The 26,985-nt window shown below is 39.0% G+C and overlaps 1 protein-coding gene across 8 annotated transcripts in view; it reads right to left on the bottom strand.

Moving 5' to 3' along the window:
- Nucleotides 1–26,985, bottom strand: part of kif1b (kinesin family member 1B) — a 53,643-nt gene that overhangs the window by 7,121 nt on the left and 19,537 nt on the right. The window contains exons 10-38 of one of the 8 annotated variants that reach the window (XM_042003916.1): nt 26,899–26,916; nt 26,476–26,551; nt 26,079–26,157; nt 25,839–25,981; nt 24,263–24,304; nt 22,394–22,527; nt 21,141–21,220; nt 20,298–20,373; nt 19,060–19,139; nt 18,561–18,667; nt 18,248–18,331; nt 17,739–17,919; nt 17,528–17,600; nt 10,462–10,567; nt 9,521–9,669; nt 8,227–8,405; nt 7,239–7,376; nt 6,040–6,291; nt 4,624–4,742; nt 4,232–4,317; nt 3,812–3,941; nt 3,327–3,480; nt 3,074–3,164; nt 2,863–2,981; nt 2,685–2,740; nt 1,400–1,508; nt 1,103–1,169; nt 928–1,012; nt 494–599 (exon numbers count right to left, since the gene is read on the bottom strand). In XM_042003916.1, the coding sequence (XP_041859850.1) occupies nt 494–599; nt 928–1,012; nt 1,103–1,169; nt 1,400–1,508; nt 2,685–2,740; nt 2,863–2,981; nt 3,074–3,164; nt 3,327–3,480; nt 3,812–3,941; nt 4,232–4,317; nt 4,624–4,742; nt 6,040–6,291; nt 7,239–7,376; nt 8,227–8,405; nt 9,521–9,669; nt 10,462–10,567; nt 17,528–17,600; nt 17,739–17,919; nt 18,248–18,331; nt 18,561–18,667; nt 19,060–19,139; nt 20,298–20,373; nt 21,141–21,220; nt 22,394–22,527; nt 24,263–24,304; nt 25,839–25,981; nt 26,079–26,157; nt 26,476–26,551; nt 26,899–26,916 (3,119 nt within the window). Of the gene's footprint in view, nt 1–493; nt 600–927; nt 1,013–1,102; nt 1,170–1,399; nt 1,509–2,684; nt 2,741–2,862; nt 2,982–3,073; nt 3,165–3,326; nt 3,481–3,811; nt 3,942–4,231; nt 4,318–4,623; nt 4,743–6,039; nt 6,292–7,238; nt 7,377–8,226; nt 8,406–9,520; nt 9,670–10,461; nt 10,568–11,723; nt 15,455–17,527; nt 17,601–17,738; nt 17,920–18,247; nt 18,332–18,560; nt 18,668–19,059; nt 19,140–20,297; nt 20,374–21,140; nt 21,221–22,393; nt 22,528–24,262; nt 24,305–25,838; nt 25,982–26,078; nt 26,158–26,475; nt 26,552–26,898; nt 26,917–26,985 lie in introns of those variants that run through there. The other 7 variants (XM_042003917.1, XM_042003920.1, XM_042003918.1 and 4 more) reach the window with 7 other exon arrangements.

Below are 26,985 nucleotides of genomic sequence, written 5' to 3'. Positions count from 1 at the left end.
CATAAAGGTCCTTCAGTGAAGAAGCCTTATGTTCTCTAATCACTGGTACCTATCAATATCCTTATCAATAGAAAGCCTGAGCACAATCACGAGTCCAGCCGCAGCAAGAGGAAAGAGTGCATAGAAAAAAAAAGAGAAGCACAAAGAGTCAGGCGACAGAGACAATGGAGAAAATTAACAGAAGTGAAAATGGAAATGGTCATGCATTGATTCTGATTGGCCTTCAGAAATGAAAGCAGGAGCACGTGCATGTATATTCCCCTGATACAGTTTCTACACAACATAATAATTATAATAAATCATAATGCATCGTTTTATGTTCTAAATAATGTTTGTGTGAATAACTGAAATAAATTGTATAATTGTGACAATATGTCGGAAAGAAATGTACTAAAATAAATACATCTATTTACACCTTAAAATGTTGTGTAAAGTGTTTTTTTTGTATCAGTTAATCAGGGCCAAACTAATTCTCAGTTGGCATTTTTCCTACCTGTTAGTGTTATGGGACGACTTGATATTCTTGGCAGATATTATGTTAAGAGACAGGACAGCATCAGCTGCACTATCGTCCACTTCAGCCTTATTTCTGATACGACCTGATAAGACACAGAACACATCAATATGGTTAGAACTATAATTTTCTTTGAACACAAAGGCTATAACAAGGACCACAGTCAGCAGAGATCAACAGCCAATTTATCCATTAGCAGCCATATTGTCAGTGTCTTGAGCCTTTCTGGATGAGTGTCAGCAGCTCAATGTCTAAAATGTGAAATGCATGCAATTTACAGTGAGAAGCAGCTTGAGGCAAAACAGAAGTATCTCTCCAGATACCCCCCCACTGCTACACTGAAACAGTATTTTTGTGTTTTGTCTTGCTGTTTACTGTAGCGAGGCAGTAATCCTTATGGTATGTCTGCTCACCCACAACCAGCTCGCGAACGTCCTTCCAGTGAAGCTCGCTGCCCTTCTCATGTATGAGAGTCACTGTGATCCTTCGCTGGATCCCCTGTAGCCAAGACAACATGAGATTAAGCCTGCAGAAATAATTTACTGTCTTCAAAGTCAAAAGAAATAAAGTTTCATCTGACTCAAGTACCTGGTGCAGCAGGTATGTGCCATGACAGGGCAGTCCTCCACTGTGATCCACTATAGCTGGGATGTACCTGTGGAAAGAGTTGTGTTATCCTCAGTATGGATATTTAAAGTCATAGACCTGTATATTGGCGATATGAGTAAATGAGAATTTCACTGCTGCAGGTAGGTAAAGTAAAAATGTTTGGGGTATTTTATTTAGTTTACACTTACATATAGTTTAAATTTTACTGGGTAAGAGTGATGTCTGATTTGCTTGCTTGCATATTTTTAAATGAAAGATTCACAGGTAGACACTTACTCTCCAGTGGGTTCCAGCTCGCTGATTTCAAACCAAACCAGGAGGTCGTACTTGCTGACACACTGACCCAGGTTGGACTTGGTGATGGTGTTTAACTTGGTGGCTGGAACTGACACATCAGCACACAAAAATTTAATATCATCAAATCAGAATTTACATCATTTTTAGAGGTGATGAATCAAAGCAAGAGACAGATATTAACTGCACTATTTGGATTACTAAATGGAGGATGGACATGTGGAGGAAAAATAGTGCTGACTGTATAGTGAACCATAGACAGGATATTAGATATTTAAAACAAATGGATTTACACAGAAAACATAGGTTAGAAGTAACAGTTCATTTAAAATACAAAAATGTTGTGTACTGAGTTGCTGTGAAGAGCTAATTCACAGATTACAGCATCACTCATGGCACCCTGCTGCCTGGAGCTACATCAGGATTATGCTGATGTTAAACAGGCTAATCTCTAATGCACATAAAACTGCTATAATTGGAATGGAGCTAAATCAATCTATCCAAGCTACGTCAGTAATCCTCTATGACTATTACAAATTTTATAATTTAGATTTAGATTCTGCAAACATGGCAAATCTACCTGAAGGTGGGTTAGTTTCTAAGCGACAGGGGAAGGTTGGACTGAGCTGACTGGACCTAAATGCACCTGCAGTGAGGTGCAGCACACACTGTGCAGAGCAACTGCAGACATAGAGAACTACAAGAGCAAAGCACTAGTCTATCCACTGTACCACAGGAACATCTAATGCCTGACTTGTCAGCTACTACAGCACCCACTGTACCAACCATGGTGTCTGGGTACAATTAGCACAGGGTCGCTGGTCACTGCGAGGAAGGGGAAGTGTGAGAGCTGGTTAGCCTCATCCTCCAAACTGGCAACAGCAGTGGAAGCAAGGGCGTTGGCGTGCTCAGACAATGTGTCCAGCACTTTATCGTTCATATATCCGCTCACGAGGTAGCGGATTAACTCGATCTTGCGGGTATGGTCTGGGTGTACAGCATTGTGTAAATGGCGAGAAAGATTGGAGGAGATGTGTGAGAAAAAGAGATGCGGAGGAGGGAGGAAGGAGTTGGTTAAGAGGATTATAGATTGAGAAGAGTAATGATTAAATGAGAGAAAAAAAATCCAAAGGAAGCGAGAAATGGAAAAATTAGAAGGACATATGAGGCATGCCTGCGTGACACACACATTCACACAAAATTAAGCTGAAATGATGCTGACAGAGCTCAATGCTCTTATAGTATGCAGTGTAATTGAATTTTTCACCTGGCTTAGACAGAGGCATGGGAATAGGATAGTATTTCCTTGATGTTGTTGGAGGACTGTTAAGAAAAAAAATCATTTTAATTAGAGGAAACAGGCATTTAAAAAACATATTATATCCATAGTAACCTAGAAACAAAATAAAAAACAAACTAGAAGTGCATCTCTATAGCCCACCAACCTGATCAGGTCCTGACCATGAAGATGGAGGGGATGCTGCTGGTAGTGGCCAAACACCTCAAACACGATTGGTTTGCTCTTTATGTACTCAATAAAAGATTCTGTGACCTCCACTGAAATCTGCCCCACAGAGAAAATAAGCAGTTGTCAGCTTATGGTAACAAAGTACAGTTGGTGCATCTTGACATTAGTGTGTGTGTGTGTGCACTCACATTCTGGACATGGTAAAAGCCCAGAGGGGCTCCTTTCCCAGCATTCTTCAGAGGCTCGGTGGAAAATGCCTCATCGTGACGATGAAGGAAACTTAGGGAAGTATTCAGATGAGTGTCAGTGTGTGATGTTCATTTTTTTAAGCACAATAACAAGAAGCATCCTTCTAGGATATATCTCTTACATATCTTTGTTCTCATTACTGTCTGCTGGTTTAATTTAAAGAAAAAAAGAGTTCGATAATTGCAGACTTACTTGAACTGACAGAAGATGTCAGCATACTCTGGAGTGATGCCGCTGGCCTGGAGAACGGTAACACGGAAGGTAAAGATACTGCCCACCTCCAGCTGGTCTGCCAGACCCTCACCATGACTCAGCTTGGTGTCTGCAAGATTACCCAGTTTGAGGTCTGGAAAAATAAGCCAAAAGGAGAAGGTCAGTGGAACTTAATTAAAGTAACATTAGTGTTCTTAACAACTGCAGCTGTGACTACTTTGCAATGTGTATGTGAATTTCTAAACCCTGCAGCTATTTTTGCTTATTTTACAACTTGTGATTTGTGATTATTTAGCCTTGTCTCAGATTCCTTCATAGAGCAAAAAAAAAAAGAAGTCTCATTTCCATAACAAAATATTTTAAGACCTACTTTACATCTAACAGGACCATCTGCCAGGTGTAAATCCCATTGGGCTGAGAGTTTGAAATTTACGAGTAGAGAGAGCAAGGTCTAGCAGCCGTACCCATTTCGTTGATTCTGTTGAGCTCTTCTGAGGGTGTGATGACCTCTGAACTCTGACCCTGCCCCTCTACAATGCGCAGCTCTTCCAGGGACAAACCAGACCGGGTCATTACCGTGGAGGAGAAATCATTCTGAGTGGATAAAAAAAGCACAAGAGGAGACAGGAGGGAAAGCATTAGCATATAGCTGGGAGAGGAAATATACTATCTAAAGAGCCACATGTATAGATGTGTACTATGCAGTATTGGTTGAGAAAAGCAGAAAGAAAACCAAAAACACCAATTTAAGACACCACCAAGAATCTACTTTCGACTCATTTGATGTATTAATCCAAATATTGCATTCCCTATTCCCCTCACACACCCACATAAAAAAGTGTATCTCTAAAATTTATACTCCTTTTATCTGACTTTGGGCTCACCTTTTTGAAGTACTCATCATCAAAGGAAATCTTGGCGGTCCCTGACTGTCTTACTCCTGACCCGTAGTCTGGAGCCTCTTCGTCAGCTACAAAGAAACAAGATTTGCTTTTATCAGAATCTGTCCCAGATACAGTTGACTTAGACAGTCAAATCACATGAAAAGGAATACATAAAGGATCTAAAGGAATCTGATTTGCAGGCAGATCAGTCATCAGAAGGGGCCTTCCACATGTTGCCATGCAGCTTTTAAATAATACTAGATATTGTTTTTAGCTAAACTTAAAACACAAATATAGCCCAAATGCATATACTCTCACATAATAAGTGCCAAATTCTATTCTATCTGTGCTATAATAGTTCTAGACATTAAAGAACCTCTTTAATTACTCACCAGCGATAGCCTGGACCCCCACGCGCAGGAAACCTCGCACCTCGCCCTTCTCTGTTACTATGGCAACACGATGAACCAGTGGTACAGGGTACAGCAGGTTACTCAGGTACACAAAAGCTCTAAGAGTAAAAAGGAGGAGAGAGACGTGAAAACCTGACTGTGGTGCAGCGTGGAATGACTGCAGCAGTGTTCAGATCCAGGCGTCGTGTTTATAACTGCTGTGTTATCTGCCGGATGCAGTTAAAGCAGTGTTTACAGACTGGTAAATACGACATCAAGTGGTTTAAACATCTACCAGAGGCAGAATTATTTTCACTGTTTAGCATTTGTCAGTGACAATACTATTACATATTAGTGACATCTGCGAGAAGGGACAAGCAAAAGCCAATAAAAAAAAAAAAAAAAAGAAAAACAAAGATGCTCAGGGAACTGAAATCAACAGCAGCTAAAACCTGTGATATTATTTTTCTCACTGCGTGACCTGTATGGCTGATCACAAAGATGCAGCAGAGATAGTTGTAAAGGAGTGGTTTACTGTGTCGTGTCACACACCCAGTGACTATTTATTTTGTGGGGTTTGATTTGTTTTGTGGCACCCATAGTGGCCTATGCTTTCTCCATCACCCCCCTCCACCATCCATCCAACCCTCCATCACACTAATCCAGTGCTCAGAGTCAAGGCTGAGATGGAGGGGAGATATTAATCAGCGAAACCTTCTAAGTCACAGTGACGCAGGTAGGTGAGCTAAAGTACTGCAGAATCTGTCTGTCTGGAAACCCGCACCCACAGTCTTTGTTACTAAGATGTTTTGTTTACAGTGCTGAGGCTAAATCCTCGATTTGTGTGCTGTGATATTAAATGAGGCTGCTGGATATGATTTAATCTGGACAATGATCAATGATGTCAGCTGCTGGTAAGTAAATATAAACTACAAAACATTTCAAATACAATGTTAACACAAACAAGGTTAAATACAGAAATGGATTTCAACAGAATAAAAAAATGAAACAACCAAGGTTTAAACCATAAAAAACAAACATGAAATGACAAATACTTAGTCAGCTTGTACACAGTAAACAGGCATCTCACACACAGATGGTAGTTAATACAGACAGCATCGTGGTGGTGAGACATGGCTTTGGGAGAACGTGGACAGAAAAAGATGCAGGCTTTTCAATTTTAAGGACTCTAAATTAAAAGTAGCTCATTAGGAGACAACCTCAGAGTACAAAAATATGACTAATCATATCAAATACAGAAGGGAGGGGGAGGTTTTTACTGATTATCAATAAGAGGTATGATCATAGCATCTACAAACATTTCTCAGCTCCTGATTAGTCAAGATTTTAACTGAGTAACATCTGTCCCAGCCCGTGTGTGTGGAGGACGAGGCAACACCACTGTTGGTCACCAACCTTCCCACCAGGATGAACCAGGGGGAGCGGTCATAGAAGGGGTCTTGGCCGTCACTGAAGATGTCCGAGCCCTCCTCGGTGCCAGCGTCCGAGCTGGTGTCATCCACAAATGCCTCATCGTCTATAAAGTCTGACATCTCGCTCTGGCGCTCATCCGCCAACTCTGTTATCTCAGAGTCGGTGGTGGAGAAGGTGGGCGAGGGCGTGCGGTCAGCCAGGTGCTCGTTGACGCAGCCTTGGAAGATGGGGGAGCTGGGAGGGATGGCAGTTTGGGAACAATGGCAAGAACCAAGGAAAGGTAACAGTGGGGTAATAGAAAAGTTAAAACAGGACACTGCAGCTCTGCAAGGCATCAATGTTATATTTCACAGTGGAATTTTTCCTCACTAATTATTTGATGGTTCAAGGACCAAATAAAAAAAAAAGAATGAAAAATACAGCAGCTGGTAACTCATCAGCAAATTTTCTAGCAGTTATTACAAGCAATAATTTGTTTCGTTAAATCAAACGAAAGCTATTAAAAAAAACTACTGCTAATGGAGCAATAGTATTCATTTCATAAAGGGAAGCATTTAATAGCAGGTGTCAGAGGTTTGTAGAAACGTGACCATAGGAAACTAAAATGGAATTCCTCATATTTGCTGGGCAAAAGAAGATGAAATATAAAAAGCTGCACATTCATTATCCAAATCCAGCATGTTGTTAACAAGCTTCTGTGGGAATTATGGGGGATATTAACATGAGAATGGCAACTACAGAGATGGCAACATGAGGCAAGGGATATAAAATAAAATAAAATAAAATAACATTTATGATGACATGAAGACACAACTCAAAATATGATGCAAAATAAAATAAGTATTTTGATATGACATTTAAGCAGATAAAATCACAGAATTAACATAAAAATGTATTGAAACTTTTACATGAATAACAAAGGTGACACAAATGATAAAACATGAACCCAGACACATGATATCCCTGATACATGAACCTCTAATGACAAGTGAAGATAATGGGGGGAAACAACAACAGCAACAAAAATCATAGCTCCATTTTGAAATCAAAAGCCTGTTGCACTGATGTTCCAATAATGTGCTACAAAAACAAAACCCATTCAAACAGGCAACACCCAGCACTTTCACTCTGGCTATTTAGAGAGTTTGAAATGTGAATGAATGTATATATTTATTACACACCTCCCCACAAGCTTAAACCAGTGGAAACGGTCGTAAAAGGGGTCATTTCCTGTCAGAGTGCCCTCGCCATCCTCCTGGTGAGTGGATGCCATTTCTCCTGCACGGTCGTACATCTCTCTCATCTGCTCCAGCCTCTGCCTGCAGACGATGACAGAGTACACTTTCTATAAATGGTAGGAGGATGAGAATATACTATTTGCTGAATAGCTGGAAGGCAGAGATGTTGCAAGATGTGCAGACAGTAGAAATAATCAGGAGAGACAATATACATCTTGCAGACTGATAATATAGACACACATATATATATATATATATATATATATATATGAAGGCGTTAAAGATGTTTTAACGCAAATTCCTTTTAAGGGTGCTACTTTTTAACGTGTGATTAACGCACGTGCTGTCTGCTTAGTTTTTAGAAAATGATGGAGAAATACCGTTGTGGTTCTGAAGCAGAAATGGAAACAGAGTGGGTGTTTTACATGGACAGGTGAGCTTAAAAGCTCTGCAAGATGGTTCTCTGTACAAGATTAAGATCATTTTTATCTACTATAGATGTGAACTTGGTTACCACCATAGTACGTTGTGTCTCAAATACCAGCTGATATTAATAAACTAGAGAAGTTGCAAACGGTGCTAGAGCACTGCAGGATATTTACTCCTGTTTATACTTTGTTTTTTTTTCTAAATGAAAGTGAGACTCTTAGAATGGTATCAGAGCGTATGTGTGATGTGTGTGTGTGTAAAGTCCTTCAACCTCAGGTGGGTAAATTAACTAAAGTGCCTTATTCTATAACTGCAGATGCATAACTGCTTATAGGAGTATTAACAACAAAATCTACTGTTAAAATTAAATTAATTGTGTGTTAACTCAGGACACTTATGCAATCAATTGCAGTTAAATATCTGGAATGACTAACAGCCCTAATATCTATAAATAATCTAACTAAACCCAGGAGCAGAAATGCAGGTGAGGTACAGGAATTACTTGAGTTTTTCAAGGGACCAGTAGTGTGTAGCTCCGTTCTTCAGGTCCTGAACCTCGACGGCCACCACGGTGCGAGGGAAAGGCCTGGTGTCACGCTCCTTCTCCGGCTCTGGTGACAGGAGCTCAGGAGGCAGCGGAGAGTACAGTGTGTCTGTCAGCAGGACGAACTGAAACTGCACCTGAGGAACGGGAGGTGGTTGGAAAAAAAAAAGCATTTTAAAATGTCATGTTGAAATATCAAACAGTGACTGCTTCTCTCCTCCCAGCATCCTCTGGGGGTAAAATGCTACACCAATTAACAAGACTGGATATAAATCACACAGATAGGAACCTAAAGATAAAAATATCATGTGACAGATGAGCCTTCTACAAGATCAATCATGTAGCATCTAGAGTGTACATCACATTGGTTCCTGATGGCGAAGGTAAACCACAGCACACCAGCTTCTGATTTGTAACCAATTCAATTAGACTGTGTGACAATGAATCAATGCTGCATTCAGGATGATTTAAAACACTGCATTGTGAGCAGTTCACACTGTGTGGACTGGAAAGTTACACGTGTTTCGTTGCTTAGGCTGTTTCAGAGAATCCAGTTTGACACAAAATAATTGATGCAACAATAAAGTGCCAGTGTGGTTTATGTAAATTCAACACAAACTCTGGGGGATATACAAGCTTTTTTTTTTTTTTTTAAAAAAAAAAGACAAATACTAACAAAACTATAAAATTTAACAACTTGTGCAGAGTATTATGCCCATTCACATCAGCAGACATTTCTATATTCCCTCGTGATGCTCTCCCTGGCCTGAAGCTTCATCATGTGCTTAGAAATCTGATCAGCAGCATATGCAATGTGCCGACCTCCACCACAGTAAAATACCCATAAACCTGATGGATTACTGCAGTAAGAGTCATTCACTGACAGCCATTTGTGCATTTAGAGAACGGAGGGATCGGTCAGTCCAAAGCTTGGTGGACTCTTAGAATAAAGCTACCTGGATTGGCTTTGCAGAACAACATAAACTAGATATTTACTTCATGTTGTGTCCTGTTTCTTTTCCACTGTCACCCACCACCATGTGCGTGCTCAGGAAGGGTGACTGAATTGACAGAGAAGGTTTGATGCAATTATTTTTCATTAATTTGGCTTATATGAATGATTTTGTTACTGTGAATTGGACTGAAAAAGTTCCTTGAGATGATTTTGTTGGGAATTTTTTGCTATACAAATAAAAGTGAGCTGAGCATATATATAACTATCCCAGGAAAGCAGGTGCATCATTTTACTTACTTTCTTCTTTAGCTCCACACTAATGGCGTTGGCCTCCTTCAGGTAGACGGCGTTCCCCCACAGCTGGTCACGCAGGGAGGTGAACTGATGGTACCTCCACTTCCTGAAGGCCCACTGAGCCAGCTCAAACTCATGCTGAGTCCACGGCACTGAGGCAATACAGAAGACAGATGTGACATTAAAACGATGCATTTAGTAGAAGTTAAAAGACAAACACGCAAAGCAAAATACTTGCTATAATCCAAAGGACCATACCAGCGGTTTTAATTGTTTCAACTCCACCACAGATCAATTCAGTTTCACAACAATCATGTTGAATATTGGTTCTTCTTCATATTAAGTCAAGACTGACTGCACTGAAAAGTTCTAAAACACACCGCTTTTTTATTAAAAGTGTGCCATGTACAATATTCAAACAGCTTTAGACTGACTCGACACCGAGCTCCGTGGGAGCATCGAATCCCACTACATTCACTCAATATGAAGTGCAAGACAATCATGAGTAGTTTATCCACTGAGGAAACTATCATCTATCCATGGCATGATGGACACCAAGGTGTATCTAGAAAACGGCTGCCTGACTTTAAAAGATGATTTTTATGGGCTAAATAGTGAAAACCTGGAAGTATGGTCCTTTAAATTTCAAGTAAACCATTACAGATAATTAGTTGTGTGTTTTACTTGAAAGGAATTAGATAATGTAACATTCATGGACTAGTTTAGTTTAATATTTTAATGGGCAATTAGTGTGGCACTATTAATACATTTTATTTGAAAGAATGTGATATGATATGTATAATATGTAAAAATTGCTATACACACATCCCAGTAGTTTAGGCTCTAGACACAAAAAGTGGAAGAAAACATAATTATAAAGATTACACTTGTGGTTTACACTGTAAATGAATTGTCTTTCAAACCGAGGCCTTCATAATACACACCTTCCTCCTCCTCCTCTTCCTCTAGCTCCTCCTCATCAGGTGTCTCTGCAACCAGAGAGCGGGTTTCCACTTGTTTCTGAAGTTCCTGCAGTTTGCTCTCATAAACCTGGATATCAACAGACAGGAGAACACGGACAGCTGTCCATCAGCTGCAATGACAGACGAGCTCAGTGAGCCATCAGAACCACATTTCAGCCCAGATACAGACTGTGGCTGATGTCAGGATTGCCACGCATGTCTCTGGAGTTTTACTTGTGAAAGATGAGCACTGAAGACTTTCATCGCTAGTCAAAATTAAGCCTGCTGCTTAATGAGTGAATGATGCAAACATGGGAATGAACTGACAGTTACACATTATGTAGAACAAGACACATTTAAGAAGTCTGAACATCAAAAGCTGCTGTTATATTTTATATACACAGGCTGCAAAAGATAAACAGTGTAGGCATGCATTACTTGGAAATCAGAGGAAAAACTGTTTACAGTATGATCAAATCTGCTCCGTCCTAATCAAAATATCGGTTCTAACTAAGATCTAAATAGCAGAAATGACTGATGAGACTTAAAAAAGAGCTTATGTTTACTAAATAAAAAAAAAAAAAAAGGGGTCAGAGCAAAATCCATGACAAATTGTTCTGGGAGAACACTTTCTGAATGAATAAACCAACATTTTCATAGTAAAAAAAATGCTGCAGTGGAAGAAGTGAAGGGCTGATAGAAGCTGAGTCAACTGTAATCCAATGAGGGGCGCCATCATCATCATCATCAGAGAAGAGTAGGCTGCCGTCCCGATGACCTCATCCTGTTTGTTCAGTCTTCTGGGAAGACAATGCAGCCTCTTCATTTGTCCCTGACCTCCTCCCCGCTGAAATCCTACCAACTACCCCTCACCCAAAGTCCCTGCTGTACTCAAAGTACACTTACAAAGTATATTTCTACACAATATAGCATTTGAGTCTACTTCTTATTATTCACTTGAAAATGCCTAATTTGCCATTGATTAAATTTAACTTCATCCTCAAATATAGGTGTACATGTGGAACAATGTAGAATTCAGACGTATTAAATTAAGATATTCAGATTTTTGTATCTACCAGGAAAATGATGTAACAATCTTTTTTACATACATGTTCTCAGTAGCTTTAACCAAACTGTTTTACAATGTCTTAAACTGAGTCTCCTGTGTAGTAAGTACATGTCAACATCTGATTCAGTTACTAAACTGGTTTTTCTGGCAAAGACAAACAAACACCACCCGTTTATAACGAATAACTGCACAGGAAGCAGGTCATTTTATTTCATTCAACTTTTGAAAATAAACCTCCAGCAACACAGATGTGAGGTTCTTTTTTTCTTTTGCTTTCAACATGTGAATAATACTCTTCAAATATGTTTGCAAAGAAATGCTTGATTAAGAAGCAGCTAAGCTTTGTACACAGCCACAATGAGGCACTTGATACTGTAGATTTAAAAAGCAGAAAAACATTCAGAGTTGAGACATGGCAAAGGGATTTACACTTTTCCAAAAGAACAGTTCACACAGTTCAGTTGCTACTGTATGCTTTCCAGCTTGCATGGTTACCATCAGCACCAGAGTAAAAGCTAAATAACATTCTTTAATAGAGTAATTATTTTAGCTGAAGACATGTATGTAACTGCATGCAAAGATAGTCAAAGTGGCAAGTTATAGTGTACAACTAAATGATTTAATAAACATTTGATAGTCTTTAAAAGGCCACTCCCACGCTGTCTGTTGAATTATAATACTTAATGGGATCTTTTAAAGCTACAAATACAGCCAGAAAAGGAAAAAAAGAGAGGAAGGGAAACCTTGTGCTAATCTAAAAGTTTCAGCTAAAGCACAAATACACAAAGACACTGACAAGGACAACTTATTTCATAAAGCGTCACTCAGATGTATTTATCCAAGAGGTTGCATGAGTGTACAGAACATATGCAGCTAAAACAAGGCAGTACTCAAAATCTCATTTGATATGGACATTTCTCCTGAATAACAATTATGCAAACATTTCAAGTCTTTGTCCGTCTTCCAACATTTTTAAAGGCCAGACTTTGGGAACCATGACAACACTCAGTGGGTATCCATTTGAGACACAGTGAGCTCTGTGTTTACGCGATGAACCACAAAGGTAAAATTTTAAGACTGGTTTAAACCAAAATTATTTTTTTCATAGTGTTTGGTTCATACAGGAAAAAGAAAGGGAATTATTCTGGTGTGGACTGTTCACAGTGAAACTTTCACACAGGAGCATTTTTTTAAGGTCCTAGCATTTTAGCATAGTGGTTCATAGAGTCCTCAGTGAGCCCCAGGATTCAAAAACAAACTCTCAATTAAAGGTTTTCATAAGGGGTTAAAAATAATCTTGAAAACATTAAAAACATTAAAAAAATACCATTAGGTTGCACCCTGACTAAATATACAGCTTTGTGATGACTCCGGGAAGTGGTTGAGGTTACATTTATCAAATCAATCAGAACATTTATAGAAAGAAAAAGTAAAGTTATCGCTCAAGAAAACAAGAAGCTCAATAAGAATATGAATAAATGAGTGTGAATTACACAAAAGTTAGATTTGATAAGGTGATTTGGGAAGTTACTGACAAAATTAAGTGGCAGTCCTGAGAACACATTAGATTAAAAAGGAAGGAAAAGAAAATGCTAAGTTGCAAATGCATAGTAGGATTAATGAAGTTAGTGCATTAAAAGGCACTTTCTGAAAACCACTTACATTTACTAATATTTCAGTCTCAGCTTAAAAGGCACACATTTGACTGGTGCATCAAGTTATTCCAATATAAATTTTAAGATGGTGCTTTAACTGCTGATGAAGGCTAATGACTGAATGACAAAAAATGTTTGCGAAGGTACAAAAAAGATGTAATATTGTAAAGAGGACTTATTTCTCCCATACTAACATTCAGTTTAACCATACATAGAGGGAAATAAATATAGGCTGTTTTCCGTTCCTCACCTGGGCAACAAGTTTAAATCTAAATTCAATGTGTTCATAATCTAGTGGCTAAAAACATTCAACATTATTTAAAACTAAAATGGCAAAAAATGTAAACTCAGAATGTCAACCATCAGTATCATTTTGGCAAATCAAAGCACAGTTCATGAATTGTCATTCATGCTAATTTAACAACAGGTGTGTCTCCTGTAAAAACAGTCCATGTTATCATCTGTTGGCTTTAAACCCTTATGACAACTCTCCCAGTGCTACTTATGACACAACACAGCAAAAACTGGAAAAAAAAAAAAAAAAAAAGGCAAATATGACGACGATGATGATAAAATCTTTTTTTTTCCTCTACAGTACATTTAATACTTGGTTCAACCAGTAACACACTGATCAAGTGCAAAAGTCAGTTTTGTTGTTGTGATCTGTAATGTGTTTGCCTACATAAAAGTGTATGAAACTAGCTCCTCGCTCCAAAGGTCAGACTGCCGTCTCTCTGCTGGCTTTCAGATTAGGGGCAGACATTTGCCTGCGCATTCGTGGAGGTGCCTGAAAGCTGCCTGGATGGTTAGCGTGATCAGCGTGATGGTACAGCTGGTAGCCATTGAAGCTACCGTCTGCATACATCATGTTGTTATAGTGGCAGAGCTGCAGCTGAATGTGAGGAGGGAGGTGTGCTGGTTGGTTCTGGTGCTGCCGGGGCTGGTAGAAGGCCTGTGTGTGCTTTCTGTTGTTTTCAGACTGCTGCAGTGACTCCATGGAGCCAGAGGGCCGCTGACGGTGATTAAAAGAGTTACTGCGGCCTCGTTCATGGGGCTGGAGGTGTTGGTTGTTCCTATAGTTATGTCTGTGACCTTGGTTTAAACCTTGCTCCAAGTCTTTGCCTCTACGCTGAACTGATGGGCTTGGTAGAGGAGGAGTGACGTGGAAAACTGAAGCGGCCACCTTGTCCTTAGGCTGTACTTCTTCTTCAGCCTGACTTTCTCCTTCAACTTCCTCAACAGCTTCTTTGGGCACCTTTAGCTCTATGACTTTTTCATCTGTAATTATGATATGAGTACCTGGACTCCATGAGTTGCGGTGCTTGGGGTTACTTTTGAAGGGGAAGCGTAGCTTACGGTCCTCTGGCGGTATAAAGCGATGTGGTCCGGTATGCCGGCGGAGCTGCTTGGAGATCTCTTGTTGCTGAAGACTCTTAAGGCGAGCCTGCTCTTGACGCATCCAGCGTATGTGGCCTCGCTTTAAGGTTGAGTCATCTTCTGAACTTTGGCCTGTTTGTGAATCCACATCTTCTCCATCAGGTTTTTCGGGCAAAGGAGGTTTTCCTTCTCGGGGGCTGGGAGTTCTGGTTGCACAAGTTGGGGCGACCCCGCTTGGAGGCTTTTCTTGGCCCTCTGGGGTGATGAGCGGGAGGACCTTTTCCATTTTCACCATCTTGTTCCTGAGAGCACGGATTTCCTCATCCTTCATGTTATTCTGTTTCTTCACCTCCTGCAGGATGTCCTCAAGTTTATCAATGTGTACTTTTAGTTCATCCATAACAACCACTCCTGGTCGAGAACCATTGGTTATGACATCCTCAATGCGCTCATCACCAACTCCAACAGTGTCCCAAACATCCCGAGCTACTGCCCTCCACGAGTCCCGCTCGTTGGGGTCCTTCTTGCTGTAGCTAGCACAAAGCTCCTTCATCTTCACGATAGCCAGTGCCTCAATTTCCTGCCGTGTGTGGCGGAAGTCATTAAGCGCGACTTCGTAACAGATCTCTTTGACTGCCTGGATCTTTAGGTCAGAGATGGTCACCCACTTGGAGTCCTTGGTGATGCGGCGCCGCTGAGGGATCTGGTACATTTTTACAGGCTCTCTTCTTTTCCCACTGCTGGGTAATCCACATTTTTTCACAATGGTTTGCAGCTTGCTGGGAGGTAGCTTTTCCCTCAGGGAAGTGATCAGTCTCCAGCTCTCCTCACAAGACCTCTTATCTGAGTCATCCCCACTATCAGAGTCTCCATCCTTGAGAAAACAACACAGGACACAAACCAAATGGTTCCCAAAAAAAAAGGAGAAATTAAAATGTGAAATCAGGGCGAGGATGAAAGGATGGCTTAAAAATAAGAATGTATAAAAAGGCATAAATATGCAACATGGGAACTTAAACCAAGAGTCAAGTCAAAGTTAAATCAAGAATTTCAATGTTTTGAAACTTAGGATTTTTGCCGAAGATAACCATTAAACTGTAAAATGATATGTTGCATACATCATTACTATACAAGATGTATGGCATCATGCACTTTCATTTCAACGTTATACTCAAAATGAAAATGAAGGGGAAAAAACAACAAAGAAAAAAAGAAAACCAAATGTACAATAAACAGTGGCATCATTGACTTTCTTCTCAGTTTTTTCCTTTTTCTTTTCCAGTTAAATTTAAATATCAAGATGAGTTCTTATATCTCAATAATGGGAAAATATATATATTTGTAAAATTTGTTCCCAAAGTTGCATATTGATATTAAAAGTAAAAGGTAAAGCATGTCTATCATGATTAGAAAGAAAATTTCAATAGATGATAGTTACTGATTGGAGCACCTCTGTAATGTTTTGTGATATTCCTCTTCTTAATTGAAAATTTTATGACTGACAGCTGGATCCAACATGCTACAGTCGCATGCATGGAGATAGACTTTGGAGCTTTCCCCCCTCTTTACTCCAGAGGGTTTGAGTTGCTTTAGTATTAGCAGTGAGTTAGAAGACAGTGTTCTTGCAGCTGATCAGAAAACCAGTAGAGAGGAGAGGCAGAAGTGAGTGCAAGTGTTAATCCACTACAAGAAAGTTGTTAGTTGGAAACAAAAATGCAGTTTCTCATTTGTATTTATTTACTTTTTTGTAGACAAGGAACATTACAGATCACAACCAGTACTGATGTCCAGCTCTTGTGTATGAGACTGTCTTTGGCTAGAATTGGGCAAGTTATGCCCCTGGGAGAAACCTATTCCTGTAGTTCTGCACATAAACCCACCAGAATATGAGAGAGAAGTCTGTGATTCACTGATTCAGTTGTGAGAAGTGGTAACTCTGTGGAGCCGTGCCCCCACTGTGCTACACAAATGCCAAGTAGGGCTAGCAAAGAAAGGTGGCCAAAGAAGTCAATGAGAAACCACATTGTCACCATCTGGCAAAAACTACAGCAGGAAATTTTGTTATCACAATGCATTGTACATGTCAGCAATTGCATTGAAGAAATGAAACTCAGGACAAAACAGAGCAAGAAAACTAGAGTTTAAATCTAATTCAAGCAAATCAACAGCCACTTCAGAGTTGACCTCCTCAAAAGCACTGCAACTTAGTCCAGAACCAGGACTGAATGAGTTAAGAAAACATGCTATTAACATGAACCATGCAAAATCAGCATTTTTTGATCTGTGTTTCAAGGCTGATCAATGCTAAATTATTTTAAACTAATTTTGATCTTGATATCAAATTAAATTAAGCTGGAAGTTGCTGTTTTGCAAGATTCAGATCCACTACAGAAGACACAAGAAAGGGGAAAACGGGGATTTGAAGAGGGGAAAGCTTTACAATCTAACTCTCACTCAATCAAAATGCTAGAGAAAAATCAGTTAAATTCAAGGAAAAGGCAAGTAAAAGCTCATCTGTCTCAAACCAGAAAAAAACTTCCATGCAAGAAGAACAGGCATGCACTAGGAGTAAAAGTGTGATTCACACACAAACACAAATCTCAAGTGTCAGAACAGAATTAGTACTAGATCCAAATTGACCAAATTAAACTATCATCCAAAAAACAGATACAGGCTTTTCAACTGTAATTGACCAGGGGAAAAACCATGCTTTAACTTTCCTTAAAAAAATCACACACAAAGTATAGCTGGATATCAGGGAGCTGCTTCTAATCATGAGATCATTAACTTTATATACATAGAAATAATTAAACCATATTTTGACAGTTCTTAAACCCAGTCTGCACAAACCTGTCTCAGACATCTAAAATGACAGCTAGTAAAAACAGACTGAATCCTTTAAATTCACAATGTAGATCAGATTATGCTCCAACTTATTTGAACTCACCAGTCGCTGCTGCTCCAAAAGCTGGTCTGCTTCTTCCTTCTCCTTTTTGTACAAGATTTCCATCTCGGTAAGCCTACACAAGCAAATGATGCAAACAAATGAAACATAATGAAAACAAATATATATTACAATCCATATTGGAAACTATACAACTACAAAGACAATCTCCAAATAATTACATAATATGAAACAATCAGGACAGCTTAAATACCTTTTCTCCATTTCCTGTTTCATGTCAATGCCTTGTTTCTCCAGCAGCTCTCTCTGAGCGAACGTCCAATCCACAGGCTCTACAGGGGTTTCTGCAGACGGGGTCTTCTCTCTTTCAGCTCTGGCCTGCTCTGGGTGGTTGAACCTGAACACGTGGTTCTTTCCCATTATAATACGGTTGCCTAAACACACAAGGGAAAAGCACATCATCATCAACGTAGTAAAACATGTCTCCTTCAGGACTGAAAAGACTGAAAGTTTTTTGTTGTAAATACTCTGTGATTCAAGGTAAGGTAATCCTAAGAGCTTGAACAAAGGCAACAGGGCTTTTAATTTTAATTTCTTGTTCTTGAAAGCGCCTCTTATCTGAAAGGAGTCTTCAGTTCAGTTTAAAGAAGTCTTGTTGCTTTTATTCAAGCACTTAAAAATATGCATAAGAGTTCCTGCTGAAGGAGGGTGAGAGTATAAATCTATTTCTTATTCTATACACAAAAATAATTATATTCGCACCTGAACGAAGCTGGATGGCATCCTCAACACGTTTGCCGTTGACGTAGGTTTCCGATGCCTCGCAAGGCACCAGGAGGACGATGACTAAAGAGACAGCACACCGACCAACAGTCATTCACTCTGAAAAGCTCATCATCATTCAAATTCAAACAGTAAAGATCAACAATTTCCATTAACATCAGAAAATCTAACTGTATAACTTTATTTTATTCACTGACTCAACACCAAAAGTTGCTTTTGGACGCATTTAAGCACATCTGTCTGTAAACTAAACTGGACTGATCAACCTATAGCATGAAAAATCATGTCTCACCATCTCCATTTGCATTTCTTTCGCTGCGGAAGATGCAGTGTTCCTCCTTGATGTGCGCTCCACTTAAAACAATGTCCTGCCTTCTCTCAGCATCAGCCTGACCCACCCTGAAACAGTCAGAGGCCATTTTCAAAGACTGCATACTCTTTTACGACATTGTCAACAACAACAAAAAAAAGTCAGCTTTTTTTTTTTTTTTTTTTTTACTTGTGAGCACTAAAGAACAATTAGTTCTTTCATATTTCATCACTCATAATGCCCTTGCGGAGAAAATGTAAAAATAAATAAATAAATACTAAACAGCAATAGTCTGCAAAAATAACCAAAAGGACAAAGAATGGAGGAAATAACTTTAGACTAAAAGAAATTTGCAATGACTGGCAGATTTAGTAGCTCTGACTCCCAAAGCTCCTCTTGTTTGACATAAAAAGGACAAAGAGGCCAAAAAAACTTTCCATGATTGCTGCAGCATTTCTGTTATTAATTAACTTTTGGTTACCTTGTAATACCATCTTTGATGTAGTAGAGCAGACACTCAGACATAAGAGGGTCCTCATTCAGGTTGACCAAATGTGGAGTCTGTAGATAAAAGTTAAGACAGTTGACAATCTCTCTCTCTCGCTCTCTCTCTCTCTCTATATATACATATATATAATATGCAGCATTGAAGATACATGGAATGTCAATCAAACAACCATAGCATGATTACATTTTCTTACTTATCTGCCAGTGATGCACACAAACAAGAACACATGAACTGCTCTGACACCTCTAGAGTGTCAATGACTACAGACAATCCTAGAAATTACTCCTCTACACCACCAACCTTTTTAGGGGAAAACACCCCATTAAAGTCTGTATAGAGATCACAAGGCTTCTGACTGAAATGCTAACCCATGGAGGTGAAAGGAGAAGAAAAAAAGAGGGAAAAAAAGATCAAAAGAAGAAAAAATGGATGTGATGAAAGCAGAACAAACAGCAGAAAAACAGCAGGAATTTAAAATATCCCCAAAACGATGGATTTGAGATGGGAGTTTCTTAAGACAAAAGCTCTGAGTGATTTAAGTATAAATGTGTTTCTTTGTAACTATCGTGACTCTGCTAACAAGCAAATAGAAACACATCTATTGATCTTTATACTGATGCCACATACGTAGCATTGCCCCTACTTGCTGGGGAGATTTTAAAAAAGGAAAGGGAAGACATCACTGCCTATAACCTAATATGTCTAATGATAGCAGAGAGTGATCTAAACAGCTACAACAAAGGTTTGAATTCCCTACTTAGCACAAAGGTGTAAACTGAAACAACACTGATTTAGATTATCTAATTTTAAGGTCATTTAAAGAAGTTCAGAAGCACAAAACACCTAAAGAACACTTCATTTTAAATTCCTACTAACAACTTAAATAAAGTGCCAGATATGGGGCTATTACTAGTGAAGGGAAGACATTTTGTCTGTTAATCTAATTAAACAAACCTTCTCGGTAGAAAAACAATCAAATTGCTCATCGAATGCCTGGTCATGGCTGAGCTGAGTAAGTGAAGAAAATAAATCAAAAGTGGGCAGACAGAAAGATAAGAGAGGACAGTACAGCAAAGGTTCTCATGGGAATGAGATAACAGAAAAAAGTGATGGGAGGACAGGGTATCACCACACACAGGAAATTCATCACATTCACCTTTCTATCAGTGTCTGAGCTTGCGTTTCATTTGTTCCTCTCCAATCTGTCCTACCTTTTTAGGAGAGAACACACCCAAAGTGCCGCCATCTTCACGGATTGCTACACCCATCTCCGCAAGCAGAGCCTCCCTGTAATGAGGGGAAAAAGCGACTTTTTGTGAAATAAGTATTTTCTTGCGTGGTTTACTAGCAAGTTTATTTTCTCAAGGGACATTTGTGCTGCTCATCAGAAGTTAATGAGAACTAATAGTATACAACATGAGAGCGAGTGATTTGTTAGACATATGATATGATAGACTGTAATATGGCGGATGTCTGCATCTACATTAAGGATTAAGAGGGAAGAAAGGGTGTGAGGGGGTGCCTGTGCAGCAGAGTGTGACTACCAAGAAGGTAAGGGAAATAGACAGAACTGGAGCAAAGGAAATGAGACAGATAGGTGAACACAAAGAGACAGACAGCAACAGTGAAGTAAAAAGACAATGACAGAGCCTCGAGGGGTTGCCTAACAGCAAGATTGAAGTCACTAAGAACAAGCTCTTAAGACATGCTGCCCAATACTGTTAAAAACTGAACTGTTAGTTGTTTAAATGTCCACATAGAAAGGCAGAGAGAAACACAGAGAATGAAGTTACACAGTTCACAAACAAGGCTAAGATACAGATATCAGCTGGAATGAAAAGCACAACACAGCGGACTGATAACAGCACGAGCTGGCAGGGAACGCTGGACTGCCTGTTCTGGAAAGTTACAGAGTGGGTGACACAGACTGCTGCTTTTTGACGTCAAAGGTATGGGTGGGGGGACATTCAGTTTAGTATATAAGTCCCAATTAAGACTGATGAGGTGGATGCACACGTAGGACACATTTCACCCCCTTGGGAGATGACACTGACCTCTCCATGCGGATCGCTTCTGTCTTCCGCAGCTTCTCCTCCCAGGTTTCATTAAGCTCTGCAATGATCTTTTCTGATTCCTGAACACATGACACAAAGATTGAGAAAAATAACTATTAGCAGTGAATCGGAGGATTTAAATTTGGTTCATTAACAATTTTTCTGGATTCGGTGTGCCATATTAGTAACAAATCTGATGTTTTTTTTTTTTGCTCAGGTTGAGAAAAAGAGGGACAGACTAACACCATTCTGCATGAGCAATTATACAACTCCTTTGACTATGCTGTTGACGCTCCTGTTAGCATACACAACAGCCACTCCATTAACTTCAGCATTTAAAAGCAGTGAGAGCCATTTCTTCCTCTGGATATTGATTTATTTAATGAAACACTGAACTGTAAATATTTAATGAACCAGAATATACCAATTTAGCTCAGTGGATACTTTCATTTTTATGAGCGCTGTAAAGGTCAATTTTCTTGCAATGTTTGCTTCTGCGTCCCCAATATAGTAATAACACCTTTAAAATACGAATATCATGTCCCTCACTATCACAGCAAAAAGCCAATAAGACTTGAATCTATTTTTGTCTAATTTCCTCTGTATTTGCGTTGGTGCTTGACGTCACTGGGATGACAGACAGACTGGGCAACATGGTTGCCATGGGAACAGCAGCTCCTCATGGACGGTTGTTGCAGCCCTGTGTGCTACGTTATCTACAGAGTGAGTGTGCGCACAGAGAGTGGGGGAGATTCACAGCCCTCAAACCACATGTGGACTGAGATGCCAAAAAAATCTTATTTAAGTCTGTGGGGGCTTAAATTAAAACAGTCACATTGACGTCGAAATACACAGCCTTTGATGTTAATTTAGTTATTTCAAGTTGATGTGAACATATTTACTTCTAATCAGTTTATCAAACCAATTGGTATTTCATCACATCATATTGCTTAAGGACTACACTATACTTTCTTTTGCTGATTAAATCAAACAATATGGCAAAAATGGATATTTTCTCATAAGAAAAACCCTACACCTCTTCATCATTTAAGCATGCTTAAATGATCATTATATTTTTGTCTCAGCATATGGCTTTCATTAAGATTTACAAGGCACTTCCCTGTAAAGCCAAATGATAAAGAAAAAAATTGGTTGAACAGAAAAAAAGTTTTTTTTGTGAGTGAGAAGATATCTGTACGCCTCTCCTTCTCTTGTAGGAACATGAGTGCTGCATCCTACAACATCTACTTTACCTTGAGTCTTTCAATGGCCTCCTCTCCTCCAGGTGTGGACATGATGCGCTCCTGGATGCTAGTGACTGACTGCAGGCCTCCCTGGCTGCACAGAGCGCCAGAGGATGGAGAGGCTGTCAGGGAACCAATAGGGGCTGTGGAGAAATGGCCAGGTCGTTGGTTCTCTGAGGCTAGCAAGTATCTATGCTTATTGTTCTGTATGTCTTTGAGGTCTGAGCCAACAATAGAGAGAGAGGAAAAAGAAGGAGCAGGAGGTGGGATAGGCCCAGGAAATAGGATATAGGGAGTAGACACATAAAATGGAAAAACAAAAAAACAAATAGGAAGGAAGGAAAGAGAAGGAAATGGAGAAAAAGAAGGGACAAAGGGAAGGAAAGACCCATGTAAGACACATGTTGTACGCCAAAGGGTTAAGACAAACATCAGCATGATGGTCAGCTACAAAGAGCAGCAGTTTTCACACTGCAAAGTTTAAGTCGTCTTCTTTATCGTACAGTGAGTAAAAAAAAAAATTAATTAAAAAAAAACTTATTTAATGCCTTTTATCCATGAATGGATAAAGGTCGGAGCAATTAACTATAAGAACTTAACTTTTAGTATGTTAAAAAAAAAAAAAAAGAAAAAAAAATTGAGATGTTACTTTTTGGCTTTTTTTTTTCATGAGTTGTAACACAGAGTGAAAACTGCTTTCAGATTATCAACTACAGGATGAAAGGGAGATGGAGACTGCATGAGGGTCCAACGAGAGGAAAGAGGGAAATAACAGACACATGCTGCCAAAGTTCAGCCCGCAGTTCAGTAAATTGATTCACGCCACACGTGCACTCGAAGATCCACCATGACAAAGCCACAGCAGCCTCAATCAAAGGTTAAGTAGATTGTTCAAAGATGCCTGTGATGTGACACACTTCACTGTCAAAGAGTCAATAAAATCAGAAAAGTAACGATTAAATGGGATTTAGGAGTTTTGAAAATGTGGGCTTTCTTAATCCCAAGAAACACCCAAAGTACAGAGATATTTAACAAAATTTAAAAAAAAATGCAGGAGGGAAATGTACGCTTACAAATTACCAACAATGCATGAATGCGTACTTTCGGTCAGAAGCACGTTAAAATATGCGTTGACCATTTCCACAGAATATTAGCACAAAAGAGCAAGAAGGCAGATGTGTTAGGGAAGTTTAAGAAAAAAAACCAGCACACTATCAAACTAAGCACAGACTATAAAGCAAACTAAGTTAGTCAAGTCTGAATACATACACACGTCTGGTGCAGCTACATAGAAAAATTAAATTATGCACCTTTCCGTCTGTAGATCTGAGCCTCACTTTGAGAACTCAGAAGTGGCATTCTAAAGGTTTGAGCACTGTCACCTGCTGTGGATGATTAGTGAAAGAAAACACAATAAAAAGCAGAAAGAGCCTCTGGCAACAAAAGAAGCTTGAGAGTAAGTGACATGGAAAGACATGGTTATAAAATGATGCATTTGTGTTGGGGGTGGGGAAGACTGACACATTATGAACAATGTTTCTTAAAGGGATAACGCACAAGTAGTTTCTAAAATAGTTTGATGTGAGCTTGCAAATAGCTGCCTCACCCCCATCATTTTAAAAAACATAACAGAAAGCAAAGCACAAAGCATGCTAATGTAATGGCATGCTAACCCCTGCCAGATCAGCACACCTACAGAAGCCTTGCATTTCAGGTTTTATTCTATTAAGCTTTTGCTTTTTTTTTTTTTTTAAATGCAATTAACATGCAACGCCGGCAGCCGTTTTGATATAAAAGTAATGTGATATAAGCAATGTTAGCCATTATAATTGGGGCAAATAGTGATACAGAATGCATGACTGGCACACATATACACACATTTGATTCCACTTCCTGGGCAATCATCCCCCATAGGATCAACTAAGGGGAGGCAGGAAAAGATGAGAAGGGTCAGAAGTCAGCACCAGTAGAATGAGAGGAAAATGTTACAGAAATTTCTTAGAAATCTGGATGGAACTGATGACAAGGATGAGAATAAATGCCATGGACTGACTTGTTAGTGCCATGTCATTGCACATTATCTTGGCAGGCATTAGCAAGTAAGCAGATTATTAATCACTTTAGCTATTAGAACTTATTAATGGGGATATTATGTCTCTAATTGACAAAGCTATGAGCCATTAATCTTGTGTACAGCAAATGGAGTGTAATGTTTAAACGTAGTTTTGAAGCTACCATTTGTCACAATGAGCCACATTTTACTATATTAATTTTCATGTTTTATGAAGAATTTTTTTTTAATACTGCGTATATATTCTTAGTGTTCTACATGAATCAACACATATTATAAAGTACCAAAAGAGATGAATGAGTGGTACAACAGACTGGAAATAAAGTACTACAAAGAAATTATGTCAATGTGCAACAGGACTGTCAAATGATTGGGTATTAAAATGAACACTTTAGAGACAGAATTTTGTTTCTCTACATAAAAATTGCAAAGACTTTTAATATTCTAATATCCACAGTAGATAATATCGAAAGATTTAGAGAATCTGGAGACAGCTCTGTGTGCAAAGGATAGAGACACAGATTATCCAGAAACGCTGCTGTCTTCTCTGGGCCAAAGCTCATTTATACTGAAGTGAGGCACAATGAAACTTTGTTTTGTTGTTAGAGAATTCAAAATCTGAATGTCCCTTTGGAGGTCATATATCCCACATCCTCCAAATTAAAGAGGAAAAGACTCATCTGGGTTTTTAGCTTACCTAAAATGCCTACATCTCTAATGGTATAGGGCTGCAACCAGTGCTGAAAGGTATATACAGGTTTTAGATCAGAATACACTCCCATCAAGATGTAAATGTTGTCTTTCATAGGGAAGGTCCTTATTTCAAAGGCAAAATAGATTAATAATAACAAATAATAATAATAACAATAATATTAATACAAACAAAATGGCTTTATAGAAGATTAGAGTAAAATATATAGACAAGTATGGCTGCTGTACTGGGCCAGTCCCAACCAAGTGTGGCTGCCAATAAATTCAAAATGAGCCAATATTTTTCATTAAATAGTTTATTTAACTTAGAATATTTTATATTTTCTTAGTGTTATATTGTGTATAAAACATTAGTGTATGAGAGTTACAAATTATTATATTTTGCTTTATTTTTTTAGAATTTATTCATTTTTTACTTTTCACCCTTATATTTAGAAGAAGGCTAAATAAACCAGTAAAAATAGATTATAAAAGGCTTTAGTTTTGTTTGGCTGGTTTAACCAGACACAAACTAAAGCACTGCAATGAAACAAAGTTTGGATGGCTGAAAGCTATGAAACGGTGAAGAAGGTTGAGGATGTTGCCAGCCAATGGAAGGCCCTGACAGAGAAAGTAGAATCTGTGTGGCTGTGCGGCAAATATTATGGCCAACTGTGATGGCATAAAACTTACTGTCCAGGATGTCTCCCAGGCCCTGAGCACGGAGCAGTTCCTTCAGTCGAGCCACCTCATCCTTCAGATCACGCACCAGCTTATTGTTGGGATCCTCATTGATGACAGCATTGCACTTGATGTTCTTAGCTCGGTCAGCATAGCTAAAAATAATAAGATTAAGTGGTAAATACTCAAAAATCTGCACAGAAAGTAATTACTTTTATGAGCTAGGATCTTTGCTTGGGTCAGAAAGCTTACCGCAGCGTGCTGAGGGTTTCATCGTAGTTGATATCTGCAGGACTGAGGGCTGCAACCATAGCTGTTCTGGAGTTTCCACCTGATAGAAAAAGTTGTAAATATATTAATTATATGTCAATGTGTGTTACACTGCATATCTCTCCTCCATACATGCAGGAATAAAAAAGACTGCCCTTATCTAGTTAGACTGAAATACAGTCTGCTGACAGTGTTCTTCTTAAAATGGCAGAGAGTAATGTACACTAGCACCAGTCCTTTTTTTCACCCCTCCTTTATATTCCATTATACAAATGGCTTAATATATCTCGCTGTGCAACTGTGAAGATTTCACTTAACAGTTAAGAGACATGAATTCCACTAGTAAAGTATGTTTATCAAGTGACACTAATGTTTATACCAAGGTTTTCCCTAAGCAGCCAGGTCAGAACAGAGTCTCTGTACGGGATGAAATCGGTCTTCTTCTTCTTCTTGCTCTGCAGTAGGAAAAAAACGTTATATCAGATTAAAAAAAAAACAAACAAACAACAAAAAAGACCTAGATGATGCAAGGCTTTGTGTCTTCATTCTTAAAACGATGTTAGGCTATGCAATATTATGATGCAACATGTCAAAATGACAGTAAAAATGAGTAGAGCTGATATGATGTGCTATTGCTCCATTGCAATGATAGTGGGTGTAATTGTGTAAGGTTCCTAAACGCATGGCACTTAAAGGTGATAAAATGGCAGATTTTTTTTTTACACTGCACATAGCAAAAATCTGTAAAATCTGTCTCATGGGATGAATTAGAGGTCAGTGCTTTAGCTGTCAAAGGGTTTACCTTGCTGGTACAGTTATCCTGTGTAAGCAGGCATTACAAGGACAAGAGAAGAGAAAACAGAGGGGCAAACATTACAGCATGCCAGAC

This window comes from Melanotaenia boesemani, chromosome 13, assembly GCF_017639745.1.
Source record: "Melanotaenia boesemani isolate fMelBoe1 chromosome 13, fMelBoe1.pri, whole genome shotgun sequence".
In the NCBI taxonomy this organism is placed as follows: Eukaryota; Metazoa; Chordata; class Actinopteri; order Atheriniformes; family Melanotaeniidae; genus Melanotaenia; species Melanotaenia boesemani.
This window is presented reverse-complemented; position numbering and strand designations above follow the sequence as displayed.